This window comes from Lepidochelys kempii, chromosome 3 (genome assembly GCF_965140265.1).
Source record: "Lepidochelys kempii isolate rLepKem1 chromosome 3, rLepKem1.hap2, whole genome shotgun sequence".
In the NCBI taxonomy this organism is placed as follows: Eukaryota; Metazoa; Chordata; order Testudines; family Cheloniidae; genus Lepidochelys; species Lepidochelys kempii.
In genome coordinates, this window is record NC_133258.1 from 146,910,979 (window position 1) to 146,938,259 (window position 27,281).

General features: G+C 40.9%; 1 protein-coding gene across 10 annotated transcripts in view; it reads left to right on the top strand.

Moving 5' to 3' along the window:
- LTBP1 (latent transforming growth factor beta binding protein 1) overlaps positions 1 to 27,281 on the top strand; it is a 375,466-nt gene that overhangs the window by 119,016 nt on the left and 229,169 nt on the right. For 8 of the 10 annotated variants that reach the window (XM_073338422.1, XM_073338423.1, XM_073338424.1 and 5 more), the window contains one exon: positions 22,290 to 22,457. In XM_073338422.1, coding sequence (XP_073194523.1) covers positions 22,290 to 22,457 — 168 coding nt within the window. Of the gene's footprint in view, positions 1 to 21,911; positions 22,458 to 27,281 lie in introns of those variants that run through there. The other 2 variants (XM_073338429.1, XM_073338432.1) reach the window with 2 other exon arrangements.

Sequence of the window (27,281 nt, forward strand, 5' to 3'; positions counted from 1 at the left end):
TTTGGTATAAAAGTGCTTTTCTGAGATTATATTTTATATTATATTTTAAATATTTATTTGCTTTTGTGGCATATTTTAGTCTTTCCATCTTCAGAAGCTAGAATTGCATCAATTTGCAGTAGTTAAAGCCTAAGAACTGCCACATAGCCAGCTCATAGACTCTTACATTAAAAGTAAGCAAAATCCGTCTGATCCTTATATACAAGAAAGACTTGTTTGTTTTAAAATGCCATATTCCTATAATAATTTCTATTAACTCCTTAGGGAGTTCCATTCCAACATGATTAGCATCTGAGGTCCAGTTGGTACAATATTTTATAAGTCCTAAGTAGTTACAGTATAAGACATACCTTCAAAGACAGATCTGCCTTTGGCCATCGTTAGCTTGAGAAAGGGCAAGGAGAGGGGTCGATATAGACCCTGATGGTATCTAAGGAGTGGAACTGCCAACTCTCTTCCTGAGGCAGCAGCCCCTGTTGGCAAACCTGAAATTCATTGACAGAGATTTCTGTTCTGTCAGACCAGTACTATTAGGAATAGATAGGGGAAAGACATACTCCGAAGCCAGTAGGCAGAATGGGTTGTGGGGTAAGTATAGCACCTGTGACATCTCCCCCAGGTTTGCCGACAAGGGCACCTGCAGCTGCCTCGGGGCTCCACCTTCCTTAAAGAAGCGAGTGTAGAGGGAGCATTGTTGTTGGATTTTGACCTTTGGGCCAGATCTGCCCAGTTGGGTGTGACAAACTTCAATAAAATAGTTCAGATACACATAGATGTAAAATGAGCCATACTGAATAATTTTTCACAAAGGTTTATGAGCATTTCCTGGTGGAACATTACCCCTTAATATCTCTGAGATGGAGGTGTTTGGTTTGTCTTCTCACTTTCAGAGCCTTCAGAGTTCTAGATTTACTAAAGAGTGCAAAGAATTAAACAGGTGGCTTTTGAGTAGTTATTGCTGCATTTGGAAGCATGCTAAAACTTTTTAAAAAATTCTCTAAATTCTGCTGAGGAGTTATATGAATGCCATGCCAATGGAGCTTGAAAACTCAGTGAGCTCTCAAGATTATGCTGCTTGTATATTAAACTTTAATGCTGGGTGTCTCCCTATCGACCCCTCCAGGATCCAGGATCTGGAGTGAGCAGCGCTCCATCCTTCCTCTGAGATAAAACCCTTCTGCTGCTGCTAACCAATGCACTTAGTCCTGTAGCTCAAATGGTGGCACTGGATGCTGAAAGTTCCTGGTTCAAACCCTATTGATGATATGTGATGGAATGGTTATTACAGTTGCACTTAGCAGAATTTGTTTTTAGTCTTTCCCCTTTAAAGAAATCTAGAAAATTACATTTAAAAACCCTATGTTAAAACAACATTATTTATGTTGTGAAATCAAGTACACAAAAGTAGGAAATGACAGATTTGGGGTTGCCTGCATAATCTTAATTTGCCCCCCTCATGTGTATGCATTATAGTTCAGTCTTTAATTACATGATCACATACGATTTTTTCTACAGGACTGTAGTGGGGTGGTCATCCCACGCCAGCCCTGGGAGAGGGCTGGGGCCAAGAGCCAATAAGAAAAGGCTGGGGGGCAGCCAATCAGAGCCAGGCTGGGCCCTATAAAAGAGCTGCTGGGCCAGAAGGCTGTCAGTCTCACTCCAGCCCTGGAGTAAGAAGGGCCTAGCTGCCTGGGAGCAAAGGGTACCTGAAGCAGGGCTGGGGAAGGGCAAGAGAAGCTGGGAAGTTCCAGCCCGGCAACTCCCCAAGCTGAGGACTTGTTTAAGGCCTAAGCAGGTACCGGAGCCGCAGAGGTGCAGCCTGGAGATAGGCAGAGGCAGCTGGTCCAACCCCCTTGCCAATGATGTGTGGACATTACAGACTGCAGTTTTCCTCAGTGAAAGGGGGCTAGTCTGACAGTAGCCACTGTGGCAAGGTGGACTTAAGGGGTTGGGACTTCCCCTAAGAGGGGAGACGCAGAGTGTGGGGGTACTGCTGTGGGCAGAACCCCAGGGAAAGGGGCACCAGGGTCCGGGAGGGACATGGGACCTGAGGCAGGAGAGACACCGGCCAGCAGGGGGCAGTTCGAGGGCTGGAAAAGAGCAAATTCCCCGACTGACCAGCAGGAGGTACCATGGCGGTGAGTGTGCGATCTGCTGCAAGGACATTGTCCTTATTCAGTGCAAAGGATGGTAAATAAGGGGGCAGAATTAAAGTTTCTCAAGCAACTATAAATATGGCATTTCCTAACTTTCAAAAGCTTGACTTTACAAGCTAAATAATGCTTTTTAACATATTTTTTAAGTAATTAGGTCTTTTTCATTTAAGTATATATAATTAGAATATTGTAGTTTGAAATGATCATACTGTAAGCCAGCTCCCTTGCTCTCTTCTCTCTAATAAGTTAGATACTTAAATTATTGCAAATTGAACCATGGGTGTCTCCAAGCACAAGAGGCAAATAGGGCACAGTGAGAATCAGGGAGTTCAGAGCCTCCTCAAACAAATGGATATAGCTGATGGTGAGCTGATTGACACCCTACCTGGAAAGGGGATACAAATATGATTCAGCACCAATAGGGAAACTGATAAAATCCAGTGGATTTCTACAGTCTTTGGATATAGCTATTGAGGGGGAAATAGCTTCCAAGCTGAAATGGATAGTTACATAGCCCACCCAGCATGGGTGAACTATACACCAAAAATGTTTAGATCAGACCCACAGGTGAGGCCATGCATGTGGCCTGCTTTATGGGAGCTCTCCACAGGCCAATAGGTAATACCAAGAGAGCACATTGGTTCCAGGAAAGTACATATCCTCACAGATGAACTGTCATTTGCCTGAACGTTGAAATCCACAGGGATAAAAAATGATCAGAGATTCCAGTGGTAACATTAGCACCAACTTAGAAAACTCACCTGTGAAATTCCCCATTTAGCCCCATTTATAAACCAGCAAACAAATAAAACTTATAGAAATTCAGATAGGACTTATTGCAAAAAAAAATTGCATTGAACTTTACTCTTTTAAAACAGCTATTAAATAAATATACACTAGCCAGCATGAGTTGAACTTGAATTCTGTAAATATTAGTGCTGGGATGATGGGTTCTATAAATTAAATGCTATAAAGTATAGACTAGAGGGACTCTGTGCTATCTTTTAAATCCATGAATGTATAAATGATGATGAAGTAACTCCTGAACAAAATGTACTCTGCTCCTGGCATTACTGTCAGCAAAATTATTGTGAAAATTACTTACTAGACATACCATTTGCCAGTAATAGGGAGTCTTCAGATTCATGCTATTTGCAAATTAGAAGATACAAAAAAAGGGATAATCAAGGCAGATTTCCACAGGTATTATTTAAATGGTGCTTTCGACAAAGTTGCAAAATCTTTTGTTGGGACTGGCCCAACGCAGAATCAGGGAGCATAATCAATTGCCTGATTGTCCTTCCTGTGCTGCGCTGAGTAGAACTCAGAAGGAAAAAGATGTCCTCAGCTTTCCACAGGGCCGCACATAATACTCACTCCTAGCTCTGGATGGACCAAGATATTATACTTTAGAGTCAGACACTTTCTTGGATGGAAAAGCTCTTTTAGGCTATATTTAGAGGTTTTAGGTTCCTTTTGAGTCCTTTCCAGTTGGATTTATGGCCGCACTAAAGTCAGTGGGATTTTGCCATTGACTTCAGCGGGGCCAGGATATGACGCATGGTAACTAATGCACCAGTCTTAACAAGTGGAGAGATACAAAGATAATTTCGGTGAAAAATTTACTCAACACTTTTCCAGTGCTGAAGCCTATGCTCCCTTGGGACCTTAATCTCATTCTCTCCACCCTCATGAAGCCACCCTTTGAACCACTGGTGGTATGCTCCCTCTCCCACCTCGCAGTGAAAGTGGTGTTCTTAGGAGCCATTACTTCGTCCAGACGACTCAGTGAACTCACAGCCATGATGGCGGACACCCCCCACACACACTTGATATTCCACAAGAACGAGGTGTCCTTATGGCTGCACCCTAAATTCCTTCCAAAAGTGGTGTCTGAGTTCCACCTCAATCATTCTATCCACCAGCTGGTTTTCCACCCCAAGCCACGCACCTCCTCCACTGACAGGGCCTTGCACTCCCTCGACATGGGTTGCACGCTAGCATTCTACCTCCACAGGACTCAACTATTTTGAAAATCGCCAAAACTATTTATGACCATTGCTGATTAGTCAAAGGGCAAAGCTCTCTTGTCCCAGTGAATCTCCAAATGGGTCTCGGGGTGCATCTGTGAATGCTACAAATGATCCAACATACTCCCGCCTGACAATCACAAAGCACTCTATACGGGTGCAGGCTGCCACCTCAGCCTCACTGGCTGATGTGTCCTGGCAGGACATGTGTTGAACAGTGGTGTGGCGATCTGTCCACAGATTCACAACATACTATGCCATCGTACAAGCAGCAGCTATAGATCAGCCATGGACCAGGCCGTACTGCAGACCGCACTTCCATTGGCATCCTCACATGGACTGTCTGCACTGATCACTGCTCACGAGTCATCCATGTGGGCAACAGGGTCTATCACTTTAAGAAGGGGAGGTTTTTTACCTGTATTTGGAGGTTCTTTGAGCTGTGTGGACCCCACTACCCTGCCATCCCCTCTGCTTTGGACTGGATTCTGTAATGGTAAGAGGGAAACTGGAGAGGTGTTGACTCGCACTACCTCTTCTACTCTCAGCTGAGAGCAGAAGGAGACGCACAACACACATGTGGGTCAATGGACACTGCTACGAAATACTTATGGATGCAGGTGCATAGCGTCCATGTACACCCATGTGTAGAACACCCATCTTGAAGAACCTCCAGTTACAGGTATGTAACACAGTCTTTCCAGGAATGGCCTTCAATTGTATGATGCATTATCTGGGTCCCAATTTGAATCATAGAATCATAGAATCATAGAATATCAGGGTTGGAAGGGACCCCAGAAGGTCATCTAGTCCAACCCCCTGCTCAAAGCAGGACCAATTCCCAGTTAAATCATCCCAGCCAGGGCTTTGTCAAGCCTGACCTTAAAAACCTCTAAGGAAGGAGATTCTACCACCTCCCTAGGTAACGCATTCCAGTGTTTCACCACCCTCTTAGTGAAAAAGTTTTTCCTAATATCCAATCTAAACCTCCCCCACTGCAACTTGAGACCATTACTCCTCGTTCTGTCATCTGCTACCATTGAGAACAGTCTAGAGCCATCCTCTTTGGAACCCCCTTTCAGGTAGTTGAAAGCAGCTATCAAATCCCCCCTCATTCTTCTCTTCTGCAGGCTAAACAATCCCAGCTCCCTCAGCCTCTCCTCATAACTCATGTGTTCCAGACCCCTAATCATTTTTGTTGCCCTTCGCTGGACTCTCTCCAATTTATCCACATCCTTCTTGAAGTGTGGGGCCCAAAACTGCACACAGTACTCCAGATGAGGCCTCACCAATGTCGAATAGAGGGGAACGATCACGTCCCTCGATCTGCTCGCTATGCCCCTACTTATACATCCCAAAATGCCATTGGCCTTCTTGGCAACAAGGGCACACTGCTGACTCATATCCAGCTTCTCGTCCACTGTCACCCCTAGGTCCTTTTCTGCAGAACTGCTGCCTAGCCATTCGGTCCCTAGTCTGTAGCTGTGCATTGGGTTCTTCCGTCCTAAGTGCAGGACCCTGCACTTATCCTTATTGAACCTCATCAGATTCCTTTTGGCCCAATCTTCCAATTGGTCTAGGTCCTTCTGTATCCTATCCCTCCCCTCCAGCGTATCTACCACTCCTCCCAGTTTAGTATCATCCGCAAATTTGCTGAGAGTGCAATCCACACCATCCTCCAGATCATTTATGAAGATATTGAATAAAACCGGCCCCAGGACCGACCCTTGGGGCACTCCACTTGATACCGGCTGCCAACTAGACATGGAGCCATTGATCACTACCCGTTGAGCCTGACAATTTAGCCAGCTTTCTACCCACCTTATAGTGCATTCATCCAGCCCATACTTCCTTAACTTGCTGACAAGAATACTATGGGAGACCGTGTCAAAAGCTTTGCTAAAGTCAAGAAACAATACATCCACTGCTTTCCCTTCATCCACAGAACCAGTAATCTCATCATAAAAGGCGATTAGATTAGTCAGGCATGACCTTCCCTTGGTGAATCCATGCTGGCTGTTCCTGATCACTTTCCTCTCATGCAAGTGCTTCAGGATTGATTCTTTGAGGACCTGCTCCATGATTTTTCCAGGGACTGAGGTGAGGCTGACTGGCCTGTAGTTCCCAGGATCTTCCTTCTTCCCTTTTTTAAAGATTGGCACTACATTAGCCTTTTTCCAGTCATCCGGGACTTCCCCGGTTCGCCACGAGTTTTCAAAGATAATGGCCAGTGGCTCTGCAATCACAGCCGCCAATTCCTTCAGCACTCTCGGATGCAACTCGTCCGGCCCCATGGACTTGTGCACGTCCAGCTTTTCTAAATAGTCCCTAACCGCCTCTATCTCCACAGAGGGCTGGCCATCTCTTCCGCATTTTGTGATGCCCAGCGCAGCAGTCTGGGAGCTGACCTTGTTAGTGAAAACAGAGGCAAAAAAAGCATTGAGTACATTAGCTTTTTCCACATCCTCTGTCACTAGGTTGCCTCCCTCATTCAGTAAGGGGCCCACACATTCCTTGGCTTTCTTCTTGTTGCCAACATACCTGAAGAAACCCTTCTTGTCACTCTTGACATCTCTGGCTAGCTGCAGCTCCAGGTGCGATTTGGCCCTCCTGATAACATTCCTACATGCCCGAGCAATATTTTTATACTCTTCCCTGGTCATATGTCCAACCTTCCACTTCTTGTAAGCTTCTTTTTTATGTTTAAGATCCGCTAGGATTTCACCATTAAGCCAAGTTGGTCGCCTGCCATATTTACTATTCTTTCGACTCATCGGGATGGTTTGTCCCTGTAACCTCAACAGGGATTCCTTGAAATACAGCCAGCTCTCCTGGACTCCTCTCCCCTTCAAGTTAGTCCCCCAGGGGATCCTGGCCATCCGTTCCCTGAGGGAGTCGAAGTCTGCTTTCCTGAAGTCCAGGGTCCGTATCCTGCTGCTTACCTTTGTTCCCTGCGTCAGGATCCTGAACTCAACCAACTCATGGTCACTGCCTCCCAGATTCCCATCCACTTTTGCTTCCCCCACTAATTCTACCCGGTTTGTGAGCAGCAGGTCAAGAAAAGCACCCCCCCTAGTTGGCTCCTCTAGCACTTGCGCCAGGAAATTGTCCCCTACGCTTTCCAAAAACTTCCTGGATTGTCTATGCACCGCTGTATTGCTCTCCCAGCAGATATCAGGAAAATTAAAGTCACTCATGAGAATCAGGGCATGCGATCTAGTAGCTTCCGTGAGCTGCCGGAAGAAAGCCTCATCCACCTCATCCCCCTGGTCCGGTGGTCGATAGCAGACTCCCACCACTACATCACTCTTGTTGCACACACTTCTAAACTTAATCCAGAGACACTCAGGTTTTTCTGCAGTTTCGTACCGGAGCTCTGAGCAGTCATACTGCTCCCTTACATACAGTGCTACTCCCCCACCTTTTCTGCCCTGCCTGTCCTTCCTGAACAGTTTATAACCATCCATGACAGTACTCCAGTCATATGAGTTATCCCACCAAGTCTCTGTTATTCCGATCACGTCATAGTTCCTTGACATCACCAGGACCTCCAGTTCTCCCTGCTTGTTTCCAAGGCTTTGTGCATTTGTATATAAGCACTTGAGATAACCTGTTGATCGCCCCTCATTGCCAGTATGAGGCCGGAGCCCTCCCCTCACAGACATTCCTGCCTGTGCTTCCTCCCGGTATCCCGCTTTCCCACTTACCTCAGGGCTTTGGTCTCCTTCCCCCGGTGAAGGCTCGGGCCAGATTCTCAGAAGTGTTGAGAATTCAACTCTCCAGCTGAAATCAAGGGGAGTAGTGGATGGTCAGCACCTCCAAAATATCAGTCCTTTTCTCTCAAAATAGCCATGCCATGCAGTCATTGTGACTTCCAAAGTTAGTGGATACTTTTGCAGATTTTGGCCTTAATCTTTGTGTGCCAGACTTTCTCATCTGTAAAATGGGGATACTAATACTTCCATATTTAAAAGGGGTGTTCTGAAGATAAATTAATTTGTTTGTTTGAGGCACTGAGCTATGCTGATAAGCTCAATAGGAAAAACCCATGAAGAAATAAAAAAAAAATCCTTATTTAGTTCAGGATGTAAAGCAACCAAGGCTTGGGAGCCACACAATGAATGAGGAGGATAAAAATAAATATGGAACAGCTGCCTGATTAATTAAGTCCTGTCCATTTTGTGAACTCATTGAGGCAAGGGTCCTGTGGAAAAAATAGTATGGGATCATGTAATTAAAGACTGTGTCAATGTATGAGGGAACATGGACAAGCTTTATTTTGGCATTTCCTAATTTTTGAGAACTTATCTTTACATTCTGAATATCGTTCCTAATGTCACTTTTTTGTGCTTTAATTAAAATTGCAAACTATATGTAGTCAGGAATCAGTATCTTGCTTATCTAATCTATTTTCATGCCAATCACTGTGCTATATAAGCACCATGCTATTACTTCATCCATCATTAAAATGCAACTACTTCTGGGATACTTCTGCAACTACTTGGAAACCTTTGATCAATAGTGCAAAACAACAGAATCTAGAACAGTAGCCAGAATGTAACTATCTAACTGAAATTTAGACAGGCTTTTGCATTATCTTTAAAATCATATGATTAATTAAATAGAAAAACACAAATTGATTTCATTATATAGTCATCCCTCAAATATGCATAGATATCTCCTGTAGCTTTGTATGGAAGTTGCACATGCATCAGAATATTAATGTGAAAATCATAAAACAGTCATTCTTTATTAATTACTGGTGCACATAATTGTTTAGTGTTTATGGCACCTGTTTGCACTGTGGCTTTTAAAATATAAGGACTATTTATTATTGTGAGAAACATATAGCAAGACTTGGAATTCTGTTAAGTATAGAAGACTTTTAGTTAAAATTTTGCCATAATATATTTAATGCTTATGAAATTTTAATTTGGATAAGTTCTTCTTTAAACCTCAGGCCTTGTGCTATATGTGCCCATGCTGTTTCACTGAAGACTTCATAGGTTGTTCTGGGGGTGGGGAGAAGGTGCTGTTTTGAAATTCCATTTTACACTATTTTTGTGAAACTGGATCATGGTCTCCATTGCATGACACATGCTAATTACACCATTCCTTGTCAATAAGTGTGGGAAAACAGTTGTGGGTACATGAGGTGTTCTAATAATAAAAAAGGCTTTCACAGATACGACGTTCAGCGTCTGAAATATGTCTGTGTGATGAAACATTATAGTGCAATTCTATTTTAGCTATTCAATATGTGTTGACTTTGGGGAAAATCTCAAACAGAAGCAAGTCTCAGTGCACTGAATATCCTCTTTTTCCTTCTCTTTTGATGTTTCACTTTAAAACATTGCATAAATAGCAAAATAATTCTTCCATTTGCTTGGCTTAACCAGTGAGACATTTCCCCCAAGAGACGCATAGGGCTACATCTTAATGTCTTTTCTAAAGAAAACTCTCCTCAAAGATTTTAGGTCAGACTGGGGCAACATCAGTTTGACGATGCAGTAACTAAGCAAATAAGCATGTGCTTTTTTATTTAAAAAAATAGTTGCTTTTGTAACAGGTACTATTAAAATTAATTTAAATATACTGAAGTATTCAACAATACAAGAGTAATGTTTGTAAAGTTCTTTGAAATCCCTGGAGCATTATATGAATGCATCTATACAAGTGCAAATAATTATTTTAATAACAATACTAAATCTTTAATAACAAAAATGAAAAACATCTATAATAATATGTGATATGGGGAAATATATTTACCAGATTCTCTAAACTTAGGGTATGTGGCAGGTAGAAATAACTCAAAAAGAGAAATGGGGTATAAGGACAGGGTCAGCATGCAAGCACTGCAGACACAGTTTGAGATTTTCTCTTAATGTACTGGAATTGCTAGCATTTCATTAATATCCTTATCAAATTACTTTCACAGATTTATGGGAATGTTGAGGCTTAGTCAGCAAATGAAAACTTGCCAAAAAAAAAAAAAAGTATTTACCAATTTGAATGTTCAAAAAAAACCCCCTCATGATCATGAATTCAGTAATGACAGCAGATCCAAATTGTAGGCTCGGGTTCCCTCTTCATAGAAATTAATTTTAAGTTGCATACACACACCCAAATGGATGAACAACTATGAACCTTTTAAAATACGGAAGCTGAAATTAATGAACGGTAGGCAAATACAGTTAGCGTCTACCCTTTGATTCTCTAACAATACAAGTATATATATTAAAGATTCTGGTCTACTTAATGTGGCTTTGATAACTACAAGGAATGGCACTGTTTACCATTTCAATATTCTTCTGTGTCCTTAAGGGTTGCCTCCAGGTCACCCAACCTGCTGGTTGCTTAACCCTTACTACCTCCGCATCTCAACAGGTTTTTTAAAAAAGAAAGAGGGAAGAGAATACAAGGATCTTAACATCAGGATGATTGTTATAGAAGTCTTAAATACCCAGAATTAGTAGGAATTTTGTAAATAGCTAGGAAATCTGGCTTCGCTCATAAGGAATTGAAAATAATCTTCTAGTGTTCGTTTTCTCTTTCAGGCCTGAGTGATGTTACTAACAGGCTATGTGTACACAGGGATGAAACCTTCAGTGACCTGGGTCAGCTGACATGGACTCAGGTGCTGGGACTGAAAAATTGCTGTGTAGACGTTTGGGCTCGGGCTGGAGCTCAAGCTCTGGGACCCTGTGAGAGTGGAGGGTCTCAGAGCTCGGGCTGCAACTGGCGACTGAACGTCTACACAGCAGTTCGTAGGCCCGCAGCCCAAGCCAGCTGATCAAGGCCAGCCGCGGCTGCGCTGCGCGTCCTTTATCCCTGTGTAGACGTATTGTCAATGACAAAGAATTACTGCAGGAGAACGGCCTGGAAGCAGCTCTTTATACCCAGTGAGACTAAGATTTCAGTATCTGTGACATATTTATTTATTTTGGGATTTTACGCTAATAAACCAGTCCTTGGCTTTTTTTCTGTGTTAAATGAGATGATTTTAATGGAGATTCAGTATATGGAGAGGACTGAATATATTCACAAGTTATCTCCCTGATCACCTGTGCTTTGATGGCTCATCCACATATGTCACTGTTTACAGTATGTTGACTTTCTTAGTACTTTTCGGTTGCTACCTTTCAGTAAATGTAATGTTACATTAATGAGCTTTGTAAGCTCATATGTAGTTCCTCTTTATTTCACTTACTTCCTGGAAGTGGTGGACAATTTAGTGCATTACACCTTACATTGAGTATACTATTGAGGTAAGTAATTTACCGAGAAGAAATCTATTGATATAAAGAGACACTCAGACCTCTGAAAATGAACGCAAACCTTTCTAAATGATGATTGTAAAATATGGAATAGCTGTAAAAAATCTTTCTCTTGTGGATTTCTAAATGAATTAAAAAAAACCCAAAATTACAAAGAGAAGAATTCTGAAATGGACACTACAGTGCTTAGGGGTATGGCAACACTGCATTGATGCACAGTATCGCTATGTATGAAAAAAAAGTCAGAAATCATATTTACTATTGCTCTTCTACTTCTGCTACTGCTCTTTATTCTGCTACTGACCATGGGCACTGGTGCAACCTGAAGGATGTGGGGGAGTTGGTACAGGTTCAGTCATATCCTAAGAGTATTAGCGTCTCTATACACCACTCTGAAGTTTAATCATCTAATGTATCAGGGCCTAATTCAAAGCCCATTGAAGTCAGTGGAAAGGTTCCTATTAGGTCAGTGGGTTTTGGATCAGGCCCTTACACAAAGACATAAAGATGATGATGACCATAATAATCTGCTTTCATCCATCCTTGGACCACCTGAATCCTGTTACATGTGAGTCCGTGTGGAAAGTTGAGTTCAACAACTGATCACACATTCTTGATGTTTGTTGCATCTTTATGTGTTTTATTCTAGCCCTCAGTGCAAATCCCTATTTGGGACGTTGGGTAAAAACAACAATGCTACTCTGCATCTGTGATGACCAATAAATAATGCTGCTTTCTGTCCTGTAGCTTTGAAAATATAATCTGGTCCCAAGTGTCGATTTACTGATTTGGGACCCCTATAAACATTAACCTGAGGAGTTATGGTATAATTTGATTTAAAAAAAAAAAAAAAGACAAAGCAGAATTGAAACCATTTTGTTAGGCACCACAAACCACATTATTGCTTCAGTTCATTATTTGGGCCACTGCTTTTTGCTGGAATGCCCTGAAGCTGGTTGCCAGGAAACAATAACAGTATTGCTCACACTGCTATTAGGCATATTTTTACATTGTTTTAAACATGGAAAAATGGCCATAGTCCAAAATCCTCTGTCTGAGGATGTTGCACAGAGACTTGATGGTAGTAAAATATACAAGGAAGAAGAAGAGGTGATTCATAAAAACCATTTGACAGAGACCCCAGTTTCCTAACCCAGTCATGATCATTCATATACTACACGCTTACGCAGATGAACAAAATCAGTTACAATTATTGTGCACTCCTCTGACTCAGACCAAAAGGTGGTGTCTGCCTCAGAGAGAGGGAATGCTTTATCCACAAAAGACCTCTGGTGCAGAGGTGTATAATATAGTTATGAATTTCTTGAAAAACCACTACAGCACTTGTGCCTGCATGTGTAGCAGCTACTTTTATGGTATATGGTGTAATGCTCATCACTGTGTAGGAGGGAAGGGCAGGATCAAACCTTTAACATTGTGGAATGAGGAAACTTTTTCAGAACCTGGCTAGGGTAATGAAAAAAGATTACTTGGACAGAACCACTTTTGCTACAGTGAACTATTTAACCAAGATATGTTGTGTACTTTCTACTTTATCCTAATTCAATATTAACTACGAAAACTGAAGTGCAGACTTTTTTTTATAAATGGGCCAGACATGTTGCCATGTGTAAGATTGCTTGTTTAATGTAATCAACACAAGTTGTTTGTTGTATGCCCCTCTCTCATCTCCCATCCCATGGCCATGGAATGAGGGACAGATTGTTGTGGTGTTACCCAGTGGGAATCCCCAGCTCTGAGGGTCTGAAGAGAACCTCTTTCCAAAGATCTTTTTCTCTCCACCTCAGGAGTACAGAGCCTCCTTCCTAACTCTCCTACTCTCTCCCCTCTCTTTCTTTTGTATTACAGGGAGACAAAGGAAGAAAGAGAGACCAATAAATAAATAAAAATAAAGAAAAGAGCAAGGGCAGAAGTAAGAAGTCTGAGAGCTCTGCTTCATACTGGAGGGGAAAAATGAAAGGCAGAGCACCCAGTACTATGGCCAAACTATAGAGAGAGCAGAGCAGCCATTCTGTCACACTGTCAGAAGGAAGCTGGATTAGCGTGATCAGAAGAGAATGGGCTCCCCCGACAGGAGCCTCTGCAGCTTTAGCATGCTGCCTGCCTGTTCTCTGCTTGTAGCCTTGCTCCACAGCATAGCCCGTGGGAGAAGTGGAGCTGAGAAGAGAATTTGTGAGAGTGAAAAGGGGAGATCATATGTGGAGCTGGAGAGATTTAAATAAAGAAGGCAGTAGAGCTTGTGAGAACAGAATAATGAAGGGAGATGTAAAGATGTGGAGAGAAGAAGCAAGTGAGGAAAAAGGGGGAGGTTAATGGAGATGAGTACAGGAGGCGTGACTAGAGGTGGCAGGAGTTATATGTGGAGGTAGCCTGAGTTGTCATAATGGTGACTATGAGCAAATATTGGAGAAATACAGGAGCACAGGTAATAATGGCAGCACTGAAATTAAGAATGACACTGTGAGAAGGAAGCTATTAAGGCCTCAGTTCTGTCACCCTTGCTTTAAGTTATTACCTTGCTTTGTGAGTCGTCGCATTAGCTTGAGTATGGATGACCGAACTGGGCTTTAGATAATAACAAATATATCAGAGATCTGGCACTTAATGAAGTACTTAATGAAGAAGGCAACAGTGAGATAATAGAATCGTGGCAAAAATAATTGAGGGGCAGAGTTTTAAAAAATGGAAGGAAAAAGGCAACCAGTAGTTGGTGGCAATAATGTAATTGTAATGGTTTGGCCACAACTAATTAAGGGATAGCTTCCCAAATCCTTATTCCCTCTTCTTCATAATATTTTTGTGTATGTGATCATTGTACACACACACTTTAGATAATATAGTAGGCCAGTGGGTACTTTTTATATAATACAATCTAGTATAAGGCCATGTAGATCTTGGATGAACTAAAACTGTGGTGCTGTGTCTAGTTTCCGTGATAAGCCTAGTTTCCTCCTGACACCCTCCTAGCTTCCTGGAAATACTCCTACTAAGCTAGTGGAATTGAATGGAATTTAGAATTGAATGTGGGGTATGGAAATTCAGTCAAACTGACTATCTGAAAAGAGGGAAAACATTTTATCTTCTTTGCAAATAGGTGCCCTAAATCAGTGCTGTTAAAGAAATATTAGTGTGCAACTATGGAAAATCTTTTGCAATCCATGAATGTTCTAGTCTTTGCTCTGCACTCATGGCTATCATTACAAAGGCTAAGGGCTATGACTGGTCTTTATACAGACAAGGTTTGAGTGGCGGAGATTTTCTTCCCATGCTTGGAATGCATAAGGGCCAGGCAGAATTTCAGTCTTTGTTCTCAGAAGTGTGTAGATACTCCTCCATTCCTATTTCCCCAGAGGTGCCTGGCACACTAAAAGGAAGGGGGCGGGGGCGCTATCCTCACCTGCATTGACCTGCAGAGTGAGGCTGCGCAGCTGTGAGAATACGGTGAATCTTGTAGTGTTTGGGACTAGACAATGCATAGCTAAGAGTAAGGGTTCCCTGAACCCCCCAGTGTACACTCACCCTGCACATTAGTAGATTCAGGGAACCCTTACTCTGGGCTATGCATTGGGCATCAAGTTGAAACATTTTTTGTCTAAATTCCTTTGCTCCTAATGTAAATTGATTTTCCGCACCCTGACTGATAGAGGAACGAGGCAAAATCTTCTGGGAGTTTTTAAAGCCATGGTTTACATTGCTCTAATCTCTGGGGAAAATTGTTGATTTGTTAATGATCAGGATGATTTGTTGTTCATGACTCAGTGGTGCTTTCCCTGTATATTGTTAAAGGTTAAATAGATCGTCATTAAACAAAAAATATAAATAAACTTTTTACTTCCACAGTAGATTTTTATACAATGTCAGCTTTCCTTTTGGCTGAAAAAACAAATCCGCTGGGAATAATTAAACCAGGTGGGGTGGTAAAATAACTGGGAGAGACCAGCTTTAGGAAATAAGTCATTTCCTTCTAAGTTATTTTTTTGTCAGCGATTAAAAAAAAGTTGGTCAACTAAAAAGTTCAAAAAAATTGAATTTTTAGCTTAAGAGGAAGTACTTTTAACAAGAGAGGAAGAGAGAAAAGATAGAGCTGCATTTTTGAGGTCTCCGAATTCTTTCAAGTTTATCTATGTTTTTGCACAGACATTTTCCTTGTTAAGACTGTTTGAAGTTGCCTTTCGCATCCCCATCATAATGTCTACTGTCCTACGGAATGATTGACTGGTTATTTAAATGTACCCTCCAAATAACACAAAAATTAGTACTATAATGTAATCAAGGAACAAAAGTTGTGAGTGGAGACTTTCTTTTTCTGCCCTCAACATATATGTAGGTGTACGTGATTTTTATTAAATTTCTGGATAATTTTCTCCTTCCCACTTGTCACTCAACTTCACATTTGGGATGATACAGTCTTCTTCATAACAAGAGCTGGGAATGGGCTACAGCACATGGATCACTTGATGATTGCCTGTTCTGTTCATTCCCTCTGTGGCACCTGACATTGGCCACTGGCGGAAGACAGGATACTGGGCTAGATGGACCTTTGGTCTGACCCAGTATGGCCATTCTTATGTTTTTAAGAGCCTGCTCCTGCTCCCTCTGACATCAATAGCAAAACCTCTCACTGACTTCCTTTAAAGTAGGTTCGTGCACCAAATATTCTGAGGTCTATTTAAACTATGGAATGTCATCATGATTAGGAAGCCTGCAGCATGCTGTAACTGTGAGGCTAGCCATGTAAACTTCAGAGGGATGTGTGTAATTCAAGTAAATTTTAAAAAAAATCCACATATTCATAAAAGCAAAAAAAAATATTTTATAGTAATTCTTCCAGAAAGAGATCTGTACAGATTAGCATTATAGACAAAGTGACCCAGAAGGTTAACCTGAGGGATTTTTATGCCTTCTATAACCCTGTGCCAGGTATGGCCAAAACAGCTGTCAGGACCATGTGGTCCTAGACCCCGCCAACTGCCTCACTCTTCAGTACATTCATTCTTCCTACTAAAATATAACAGACCAAATCCCCACTGGTCACAATGGAGGGGTAGGGGAAAAATCTTTACTTGGCTTTTATTCTCCATTTCTGATGCTATTAGATTGTCAGGTCTTCAGGGTAGAGACTGTCTTTATTGTTGTTTATGGTACAGCACTGAGTACACTTTTTAGTTCTCCAGTAAACAATTAATCTATATTAAACATCTGTCATGCTCATCACCACTCTGTTTCAGCACCTTACAAAGGAGAAGAAAGACAAAGTTACGAATGCATGAATATGTGATACCAGTTTGAGACTAAACTTAGTTCTCAGTTGCACCTTGGCAACTCCATTGGGAATTTGGCCCAAGATAACTTAACAAACAATACCCATTTAGCACTGTTTAGCACATGCCTCCAGCAGTCTCTGTAGGCAGTGGTCTTGTGGACACGCAGAAATAACTGAAACTAGCTCTGTATACCAGAAATATCGAAGGAAGTGGTAGTAATGTTAGCTGAGTTCCCTCAAGGTGAATCTATCCCTCAGCTGATGCACTAAAGACAGTGGTGGAGCCAAGTTTTGCAACCAGGGGGTGAGGATTGGGTGGGGGGTACGGCAATGGTTCAGTGGTGGTGCCACCTTCAAGTATACCTTTTAGCTTGCTAATTTCACCCATGCTGCCATGCCTGTGTATTATGACTCCTCCCCCAATCTGGTAAAAAAGTGTTTGGGAATCCTTTACAAGTGTACCCACATTTCAAAGGGGATACCCCATGCAGACAGGAGTGACCCTTTGTGGCCTCCTGACACCACCTCCCCCCAGGTAAGTTCTCCTTTCAGGGTGGCAAATATAGCAGCGTGCTTCTCCATGCACAGGCTGCCCTGGAGGGATCCCCACTGCTGTCCCCCACTCCAGGGAATCATAGAATACCAGGGTTGGAAGGGACCTCTAGTCCAACCCCCTGCTCAAAGCAGGGCCAATCCCCAATTTTTGGCCCAATCCCTAATGGCCTCCTCAAGGATTGAACTCACAACCCTGGGTTTAGCAGGCCAATGCTCAAACCACTGAGCTATCCCTCCCCCCTACTCATGAGATACTGTTAAACGAAATAAACTTTTCTATAGCAATGGAAGGAGAGCCTGTAGAATTCTAGGGCAGAGAGATTTATTCACTTTGTTTCCTAATCCCAGTGAAGAATAGAGGTTGGTAACCCTAGTTTCCTTAGTTCCTACCCTAGATCCTCAGGACTGGCTTTTGGCTTTCAGCTTACAGGATGTCTATTTCCATACAGCTGTTCAACCGGACCCTCAGGAAATACCTTATGTTGCTTGTGGGAAAGTTGCATTATCAATACAGGGTGCTTTCCTTTGGCCTCTCCGCAGCTCCCAGAGTATTGACCGCGTGCCTCACAGTTATGGCTGCCTAGCTAAGGATACAAGGGGAGTGCAAATCTACATAGAGCTTGACACCCGGTTACTAGAAGTTGATCTCTTCAACAAGTGCCAGCAGTCTAGCCTTGAGAGCACTGTATGCTGGGACTCATGGCATGGGGCTACATCTGCCCCACCCCTAATTGGCCACTGGCCCAACCATCCCAAGCAAACTCCTATGGATGTCAATCTGAAGGAAACCCTAAGGTGCAGGGGGAGCTGCACCAGGCTGGGGGTGGGGGCCCAATATGAGGGAGGGGAAGGGGCAGCATGCAATATATGGGTGGAACAATGGAGTGATAATACCAGGGGGACTGGCTTCCAGACATTGGGTATGGATGGGGGCAAGGGACCGGGGGAGACCAGGGCACAGAGGAGCAATGGGGTGAGGTTCAGGATGCTATGGGACACAAATGGGGTGGGGTTATCGTGAGGCCATTCGGGCATGGGGAAAAATAGAGGGCAGGACCCCAGGGGGACAGGTGGGATGGGGGTAAGACAGGGGCACAGAGGGGGGTAGGAGGACTAATGCAGGGAGGTGCCCCAGAGGGCTGCACAAGGCTGTGGGCTCCCCCACGCTGCCCCCACCCCCAAGCCCTTCAGCTGCATGATCTGTGCTGAGGCCTCTGCACATGTGACACACATTAACAGGTTGTTGTTGCACTTTGATCTAGACCTGTTTCAGAGAGGACTAGATCTAAGTGCAATAAGGAACTGTTAATGCATGTCAGGGTGTATGTGGACAGTGAGTCTGTGCAGCAACGGGCTAGTCCACTATAGATCACACCCGAGCAACTGCCTACCTTGCTTATACCTAGAGCAGCCTCTGTGCACTATACCCTTGAAGAGGCACCACCAGGACTCCTAAAGGCTGCTGGGGGGGGCAATTGCCCCCCATCCCCCTATAGCTCTGACATTGACCGAAGACCTAGTTTACACCTGCCTCTTCTAGCTTGAGGAAATCAAGACTTTTAAATCCTCTCTAGTTCTACTATTAATTTTCTCGATAGCTTTGCTAATGATGCCGTGTCTCTATTATCTGCTCCTGGAGCCTCTTTTCTTCTTCATGTAGGCTCACTTGCTTATCCTATTTTGCCACCATTTTGCTATTATATTATCATGAGAATATCAAATGGAAAGTCAGTCCTTCAGCAAGGGTTTCCATTTCCATGGCTTTCTTTCAAATGGATCATGAGGTGCCTACACTATACTTCTGTCTATAAATAAAGAACATGAGCTAAGCTATGGTGTTGATGTCACCACCATACACTATCATAAATTTGTTTGGAAAAAGTAGAAGCTCCAGTTTTGTTCCTGTCAATAGCACAATGGCATTATCTTCTGAAGTTCATTAGGTAAAGATGAAATATAGTGTGTACGTGACCTTAAATTACATTGTCCTCCCACACTATCAATTAGGCAAACTTGAGGAAGGGGTCAAGGCCATAGCTGTTCTGTACTTTGTCAAGTCTGAAATAATTGTTATTTTTAACATCAACTCTGCCAAATCTACTAAGAAAGCATTGGAGGATACTGTTTCTCAGATAGGATTAAGTCATACCCTCCTGTGAAAAACCCACAGAAGAAGGGAAGAGGATGCAGAAAACTCTGAGCTCACCTGGCAGTTTCTGCCCAATGCTTTCTTTCAGAATAAAAGTTTGTGGTCTCTTCTTTTCCCCTTCTATTTAGGGATATATATATATCATGCTCATGAGTATTGAATCTGAACCTGAGGATATGCAGGGAAAGTAAGATCCGTAATTATAAGGGAAGATAAGGGAGGAGTATCTCTTGTCTTTTTTTTCCTCCCTGTGGTCCATGGACCCCTCTTTTCCGCAGACAGATGCTCAACACGCACCCTACAGGGGTGCTTTCTCCTTCTTTGCACCCTATCCATGTGTCTGGCTGAGGGAGTGAAAGCTAAGGGTACTTGCCAGCCAAGCAGGGAAAAGAAGAATGTTAGTTCCAGGGGTGCCCTGAAAAAGTGAATTGGTGATCTATCAAAAAGATAGTACAAGTATTCCAATCACCATTTGTCACTTTATATCCTCTGCCTTTAATCCTCTATGTCTTTGATTGCATGGCTGTGTGAATACCTTACTGACCTGGAAGGCCACCTGTAAAGATTTTAGGGAGACTCTTCACTCTTATAGACATGGGCCAAAATTTTAAAACCTGGTTGTCTAATGTTAGACTCCTAAATTCATATTTAGGCATCTAAACTTATTTACCAAAATCCTCCCTCTCTTTGAGACACACACACAGCAGTAGAAGACTGCAAATTTACAATCGTAAAAATGAGAGCTAACTGAATGTTGGGTCTAATCCTAAAACTCAGGCCCACCAATCACTCAACGTGTTCCTGCCACAGATATTTTCACAGAAATTATTAGCTGTGTAGTAAAAATTATTTTGTTGATCAAATTGTATTTTAACTCTGTTCCCAAATTGTGCTACTGCTCAGGACTTGGCAGTGTTGTACAGTGATTCCGGAACACAATTAGAACATGATTTAGTTTCATCTACACTAGCAAAGCCAAATTGTGTTTTAGCTGAGTCGGGACACTAATGTGAGTCTCCCAGTGCAGTCGTTTTTACAGTGTAGGCAGGACCTACTTTGTTATTCAACTAAGCATGTTTTTTTACTCAGATTACTTCATAAAGGAAACCTGTTACAAAAATGACTTCAAAATATAAAATAGTCTTTTTTTTTCTCTGGGAAATAACTTATTTTTTTAAAGAAATCTTCCAAATAAAATATAAAACACTAATATTTCTTGTTAAACTGTCTTAGGTGCTTTTAAATCTGTCTTTTGGAAGTCTTCACAATTCAAGCCATTTAATTTCTGTTTGTCAGGGAAGGTATATCGGTAGTTGTTATAAACAATGGCTTAGCTCTGAAAAATCTAAAATGCCTTTAAATTAATTAAAATTAATGAAATCAGACGGTTGACTAAATGCTTTGTTTCTATGTATTTCTAGCCTATGCTTGTTTTTTAAGTGTTGTTTAGGATAAGGTGGAAGCATCTGTAATGCAGCTGCTGGTCAACTAGAGTAATGCCCTTTGTTGCAGACAAGACAGTTGGCACAATTGTTTTAATTTATTTCATAAAGAGCCAGAAACAATATAAATTTATATTCTTTTGAAGTGGGAAGATTTTCTTCATCTTCCTGAGTTTTATCAAAAAATATTTACCTACAGGGTATTTCATAAAGTAGATTGGGCAGATTGTGGGTAATCTGACTGCTTTTGCTGCTGTGGCAGTATAAGAAAAGAGATGTTCTCTCTCTTTATGTCTCATTTTGTGGAGCTTAAAATTGTTTTTTAAATGTAAAATTTGAGATGGACAATTTTCACAAATGTATCCTAATATATTTACAGGTACTTGACAAAATAGTAATAACTAAAAATAAAACAACAAAAAAGATTTTATTTGGAAATAGTTTCAAAGTAGAATCCCTTCTTTGCTTTTTTCTTTTTCTTTAGCTTTAGTTTTTGGCTTTAACATCCAGGTGAGCGGCCAAATAGATCCATAATGTAAAACCTACTTAAGACAAATGGTTTACATGATGGATGAATTTGGCCTGAGGAGTTTAAACTCAAATTAGTATATGGTCAATCTTTGTTACCTTTTAAAAAACAAAACAAAAAACAACCATACAAACAAAAGGGGAAAATGGCAGATTTTCTCCTATAATAATTTATAAGAGTTCTAAAGTAGTACTTTAAACTATGGATACTTATTAGGCCTTTCCCCTGCTTCACCTTTGTTTAAGTATAAACAGTTGATTGCAAAACTCAATCTATAATATGTAAATCCAGGTGGAGTAATAGTGCCAAGAAACTGAAGAAAAAAAAAAAGGGTCCAGGCAGCTGCGTCACAGGGTTTGATCACTTCAGGCTGGGGTGCCAGGAGATTTGAGACAGATGTTTTCAGACATGCCGCATGCCTAAAACATTTCCAGGGGTTGAGCTACAAATAGTGACTTAATAAGTGCAGAAACAGGAAAAGTATGCAGGAGGACACAAGAGTTTATTCACCCCTAGGTGCACAGTCAGCCTCTTTACATTACATCTGCTTGTCAGAGTTGGCTATTTAAGCTGTCATGCCCTTGGTATTGCTCTTTGTCTGACTGTGAATAAAGTGCAGCATTGTGATTACTAATCCTACTCCAGTGACTTGACTTTAAATGTGGTTTTGGAGTGCATCCCGGAGTTCTGTTTGCTAAGCTTCCTACTCCTGTTCCAGAGACACCACTGGAGATCGATGAGAGAGAGCACTGCAGGCTGCCTCCTCCTGTAGACCTGTCGCTTTTTTCTTTTTAATCGTTTGAAGGAAGTCAATGGATACCAAAGTGATCTGTTTGTTTTTCTTTTTTTCTTTGCCTCCACTCGCAGTGGGAAATCACACTGGCCGCATCAAGGTGGTCTTTACACCCAGCATCTGTAAAGTGACTTGTACCAAGGGCAATTGTCAGAACAACTGTGAGAAGGGAAATACCACCACCCTCATTAGTGAAAATGGCCATGCAGCTGACACCCTGACAGCCACTAATTTCCGAGTAGGTAAGTACCCTCAAACCATACTTCTCCTTAGGTTTCTTGGCTAACAGAGAAAGGAAGATTTTTAGTGATTAGTATCAGTTGTGCATCTGTTACTCTTTGTGTGGAGAGACTGTGCTTAAGTAAAAGCAATTGTATGTCAGACAAGGTTTTTGGTTTCCCTCTGAAATGTTCTTGATAATTTCCCAGATGTCCTAAAGAGAATATAACTGCATTTATAATCTAAAGTTTCAGTTGCAGGACTACAATGTATTGGACTATAGCTTTTGCTGAAAAACCCATAAGTCAAAGCTTGGATTAATACATTCTGAAAGATTTGTCAGATACCAAACAAAAGTTTGTGTTTCGCCCATTTATTTAAACTGTAGTAAATGAAGGTGAAAACTAGTTTGAGTTAGTGAAACTATCCTGAAAAGCTCTGTCTGAGAGTTGCCCGACTCTGCATTCCTATTACAGTACAGAGTTGCCAGCTTACAACTCTTGCCTTTTTTGTGCTGTGAATAAAGCAGATTTATTATCAGAGAGGTAGCCGTGTAAGTCTGGATCTATAAAAGCGGCTAAGAGTCCTGTAGCACCTTATAGACTAACAGACATATTGGTGCATAAGCTTTCGTGGGTGAATACATCCGATGAAGTGGGTATTCACCCACGAAAGCTTATGCTCCAATGCATCTGTTAGTCTATAAGGTGCTACAGGACTCTTTGCCACTTTTACAGATTTATTATGTATGTAATATCTTAACAGGAGATTGAAATTTTAGAAATATAATTTAATAATTCTGACATACTGTAATCTCTCTATTGAAAGTAATCATTACTACTAATGCTCATACTTCTATACTTGTTGAATGAGTATCTACAGTATACTCGTCTGTAACCTAAAACTGATAAGTTATGGTGAAACAAATCCTGAATAATTTGTGGGATAATAGGTTTACATAGTTTAACTGCACTATATAATATAATGATGGTAGTACCTCTTGTGCAAAAATATTTTTCCGTAAATTAAGAGAAATCTAGATATGTAGAGATGGCATATTGACTTTAAATTCTTTATTTCACTAAAACATTTTCTTGCTGCTGTTGAGAGTGGATTTTTTGTTGTTATGAAAATACTATAGTATTTTTATCTCCACACCTTTTTTAATCAATTATTTTGCCAATGTGCACTCAAGGAATCATAGATATGCACATTATAATTTTAGGAAAAAAAACGAGGACTCCTTTTGGCACTTTAGAGACTAACAAATTTATTTGGGCATAAGATTTAGTGGGCTAGACCCCACTTCATCAGATGTATGAAGTAAAAGATACAGGACCAGGTATAAATACATGAAAGGATGTGGGTTGCTTTACCAAGTGTTAGGTCAGTCTAATGAAATAAGTCAATTAACAGCAGGATACCAACAGAGGAGAAATAACTTTTGAAGTGGTAAGAGAGTGGCCCATTACAGACAGTTGACAAGAAGGTGTGAGTAACAGTAGGGAGAAATTAGTATTGGGGAAATTAAGTTTAGGTTTTGTAATGACCCAATTTTAGTTTCTTGCTCGTATAAACAAAATGTCAGGCAGCATTGATGGTAGCCAATGCTGCCCTTTTAAAAGTGCACTATATTTCAGTTTCTGAGGGAGGGAAAAATTCAATTCTTCTCTTACATCCAGGCAGAAGATGCAAAGTACAGAGCAGTCACTCTATGACTGTTACTAGATTACCTTGCTGTGGATGCAAACTCTTTTGAAATCTAAGCACACTCCTTGACAATGCACTTTGGTATAATATGCACCTTAGTATAAGATACATTTTCTTTTTGCTGTAAAAACAAGATTTGTAAAAAGAGGAATACAACACCGATGTCGTTGTGAAGTGTGGATATTCTGAGACTTTTTTTAAAAAAGGATTTTACTAACGAATGCTAAATTAATTACTTGTAATTGACATTTACTGTTTATATGGGTTTTTATTAATTTTTGGCAGTTGCCACAGCTAAGCAATTTCCTTATTTGAATTTATTTTTGATAGAAAGGATAAAACATTGAGAATGGGCACTTACCTAGTTTATTTGTGTGTAAAACTGTGCTGTAATCTGATTTCTTCACAAATATTTGAAAACTTTGAGAGAGAGTAGAAATCAACCTGTTAAAACATGTAACACACCTTCCTTCCTGGACTGAGGCCAGATATTTTTTGATTCAGCATGTACAGTAGCTTCTTAAAAGTACTTGGCAAAAGCAGTATATTATAATATTCGGTGAAAAGGAAGGGGAACGTTATGTTTGGAAATGCATACTAATAAGTGATTGTGCATTTATAGATATTTATTAATTTAGTTGTATTCATCATAATGATTTCTCTACTTCATACACTTATGTTATAGACAGTGTTTGTTTGTCAGAAACAAACCAAAAGCATGCTCAGTTGCTCCCAGGATAGTTATCTTCATAAAAATTAAGAAGACTAGGATCTAAGCAAAGATTTTTGGGCTCTCCAGTTACAAATATAATTAGCATGTGAATTTAAAATATTTCTTAAGAGTAAGACCAAGGCTGAACAAGTGCATCTGTAGACTCAGTTACTTCAGTGGTCCCTAATTTTCAGGGACCTCTTGACTGATTCAGGGCTTAAAGCACATGTTTTGATGATGATCTGTATGGTACAAATGTCCCAGTTCTGATAATTGGCAGGTGTCTCACATTAAATTAGGCCTGTCCTGATCAAGACATTCTCCTAACATACAAACTAGTGATTATCTGAGCCTTGTCAGAGTCTCCTAGTTTTTTTTTTTAAATGTAGTATATTTTATTTGTGCTGTTGGCTGAAAAGACCCTGTTCTGATATTGCTTAATGCTGGACAGTGTAAAGTTACAGAATGATACATGCAGGTGCTTTGTGCGATCATTTTCTATTGAAGATGTGCAGCTATGAAAACAGCATGTTTAGGTGAGAGAAAATATGTTTTTACCTTTCTATTTTTTAAAACCAAATTTTCCATCGCCTTAGAGACAGCAGCAAAAGTGTGTGTATATGTGCAAGTTTAAATTGTTTGCTTGGAGATTGAAATTAGCAGTTGTGCTGTTACACTGTGGATGAGCTTTAGTGCTCATAATGAACAAACTTTAGTTTAATATTCATTTTCAATCCTAGCTTTGCAAATACTTGTATTGCTGCAGTTAGAATTTTAGGCAGAACACACCGTGATACCTATAATAATGTTTCCCAAGCATTTCCACTCTAATGGGTCATTTTTGGTTTCCTAAAATTTGCTCAGTGTTTTATCTTTTCAGATGAAACTTGGTATACTAGCTCTTAGTCAGGGAGCAAAATTTTTCTGAAAGTTTTTTTCCCCAGAAATGGGTGACTGGTTTTCAAGCACATACAGCTTGGGAGAAACATGGTTTTTCAGGTTTCAGAGTAACAGCCGTGTTAGTCTGTATTCGCAAAAAGAAAAGGAGTACTTGTGGCACCTTAGAGACTAACCAATTTATTTGAGCATGAGCTTTCGTGAGCTAGTGAGCTGTAGCTCACGAAAGCTCGTGCTCAAATAAATTGGTTAGTCTCTAAGGTGCCACAAGTACTCCTTTTCTTTTTATGGTTTTTCAGCTAACTAAAAAAAAATGGCAGCCTTTTCTGAAGAGCTCTAGCACTTTATCTGGAGATGATGAAAACCCGATATTTTTAAGGCAGATAGTCCCTAGATTGTAGATGTGTCTTTTCATGAGAGTGAAATTTGGTTTTAAAAAAAATTACCTTGCACATGGATTTCATTACACAATGGGACTAATAAACTGCTAATGTTTCATTGGCATGAAGCATGTGTGAATAAATAATGTGAATGGAAATTTCTGCTGAAGAGATTATCTCTCTGTATTTCACGGATTATGCCCATATATGCATAAGAAAATTGAGTGGAATTTCAGTCTTACATATATGTAGGGGCTTGCATTATATGGTCTATGTAGGTGGGTATGGAAGCATGCATACAGAATACAGCAAGGGCTCCTGCCTCATTCATTAGACACATTACACAGTCTATTACATCTAGCAAATAGTTGCACATTATAGCATTTTTTAAAAACAATTAGGAAAATCCATTTAAAAAAACTTAATTAAAAGACCATTACTTCTGTAAAGTGAAACATCAAAAGTTAGGAAATGCCAAAATTAAGGTAGTCTATGCAATCTTAATTCTGCCCCATTGTGCTTATGATGCAACCTTTAATTATATGATCACATGCAATTTTTTCTACAGGATCATTGCCTGAATTGAGCTCTGTAAAAGAGGCAACCATTCAGTATTTTATGTTTAACTTCACTATTTAGTGTGTGGCCCTGTGCCTCACATATTGCACCTCTTTCAATCCCTGCCCTGAATGAGTATTTTTTATTTATTTATAGATTTTTCGTGGTTATCTTCTTTGTATCTGAGCACCTTACAAATTTTTCTTCACAATATTCCTGTGAGGTAGGGAAGTGATACTATCCCTATCTGGGGATTGGAGAAGATTTCTTTAAGTGTGCTCTCCCTTGGGGGAAAGGTGAGGTTCTTAATGGCTCTTTCCTTTCTCCTGTATTGCATAGGGCAGTCTAGTGAACACTTATGAGAACACCTCCTGCAGCTTCCTCAGACTGTGAAGTTAACACTCACTTTCTCTGGGACTGATGCTTTGCTCTTAGGGAGAGTGATTAGGGTGCCAGACTCTGTTCCTTAGAGCTATTGGTGCATGTGAACTGTTCTCACCTATGATATCATTGAACTGGGAATCAGAAGCTGCTAGTCCATTCTGCTTCTTTTTTCTCTTGGTCCCTCTGACGGTTTCCTCAGTCTTCTC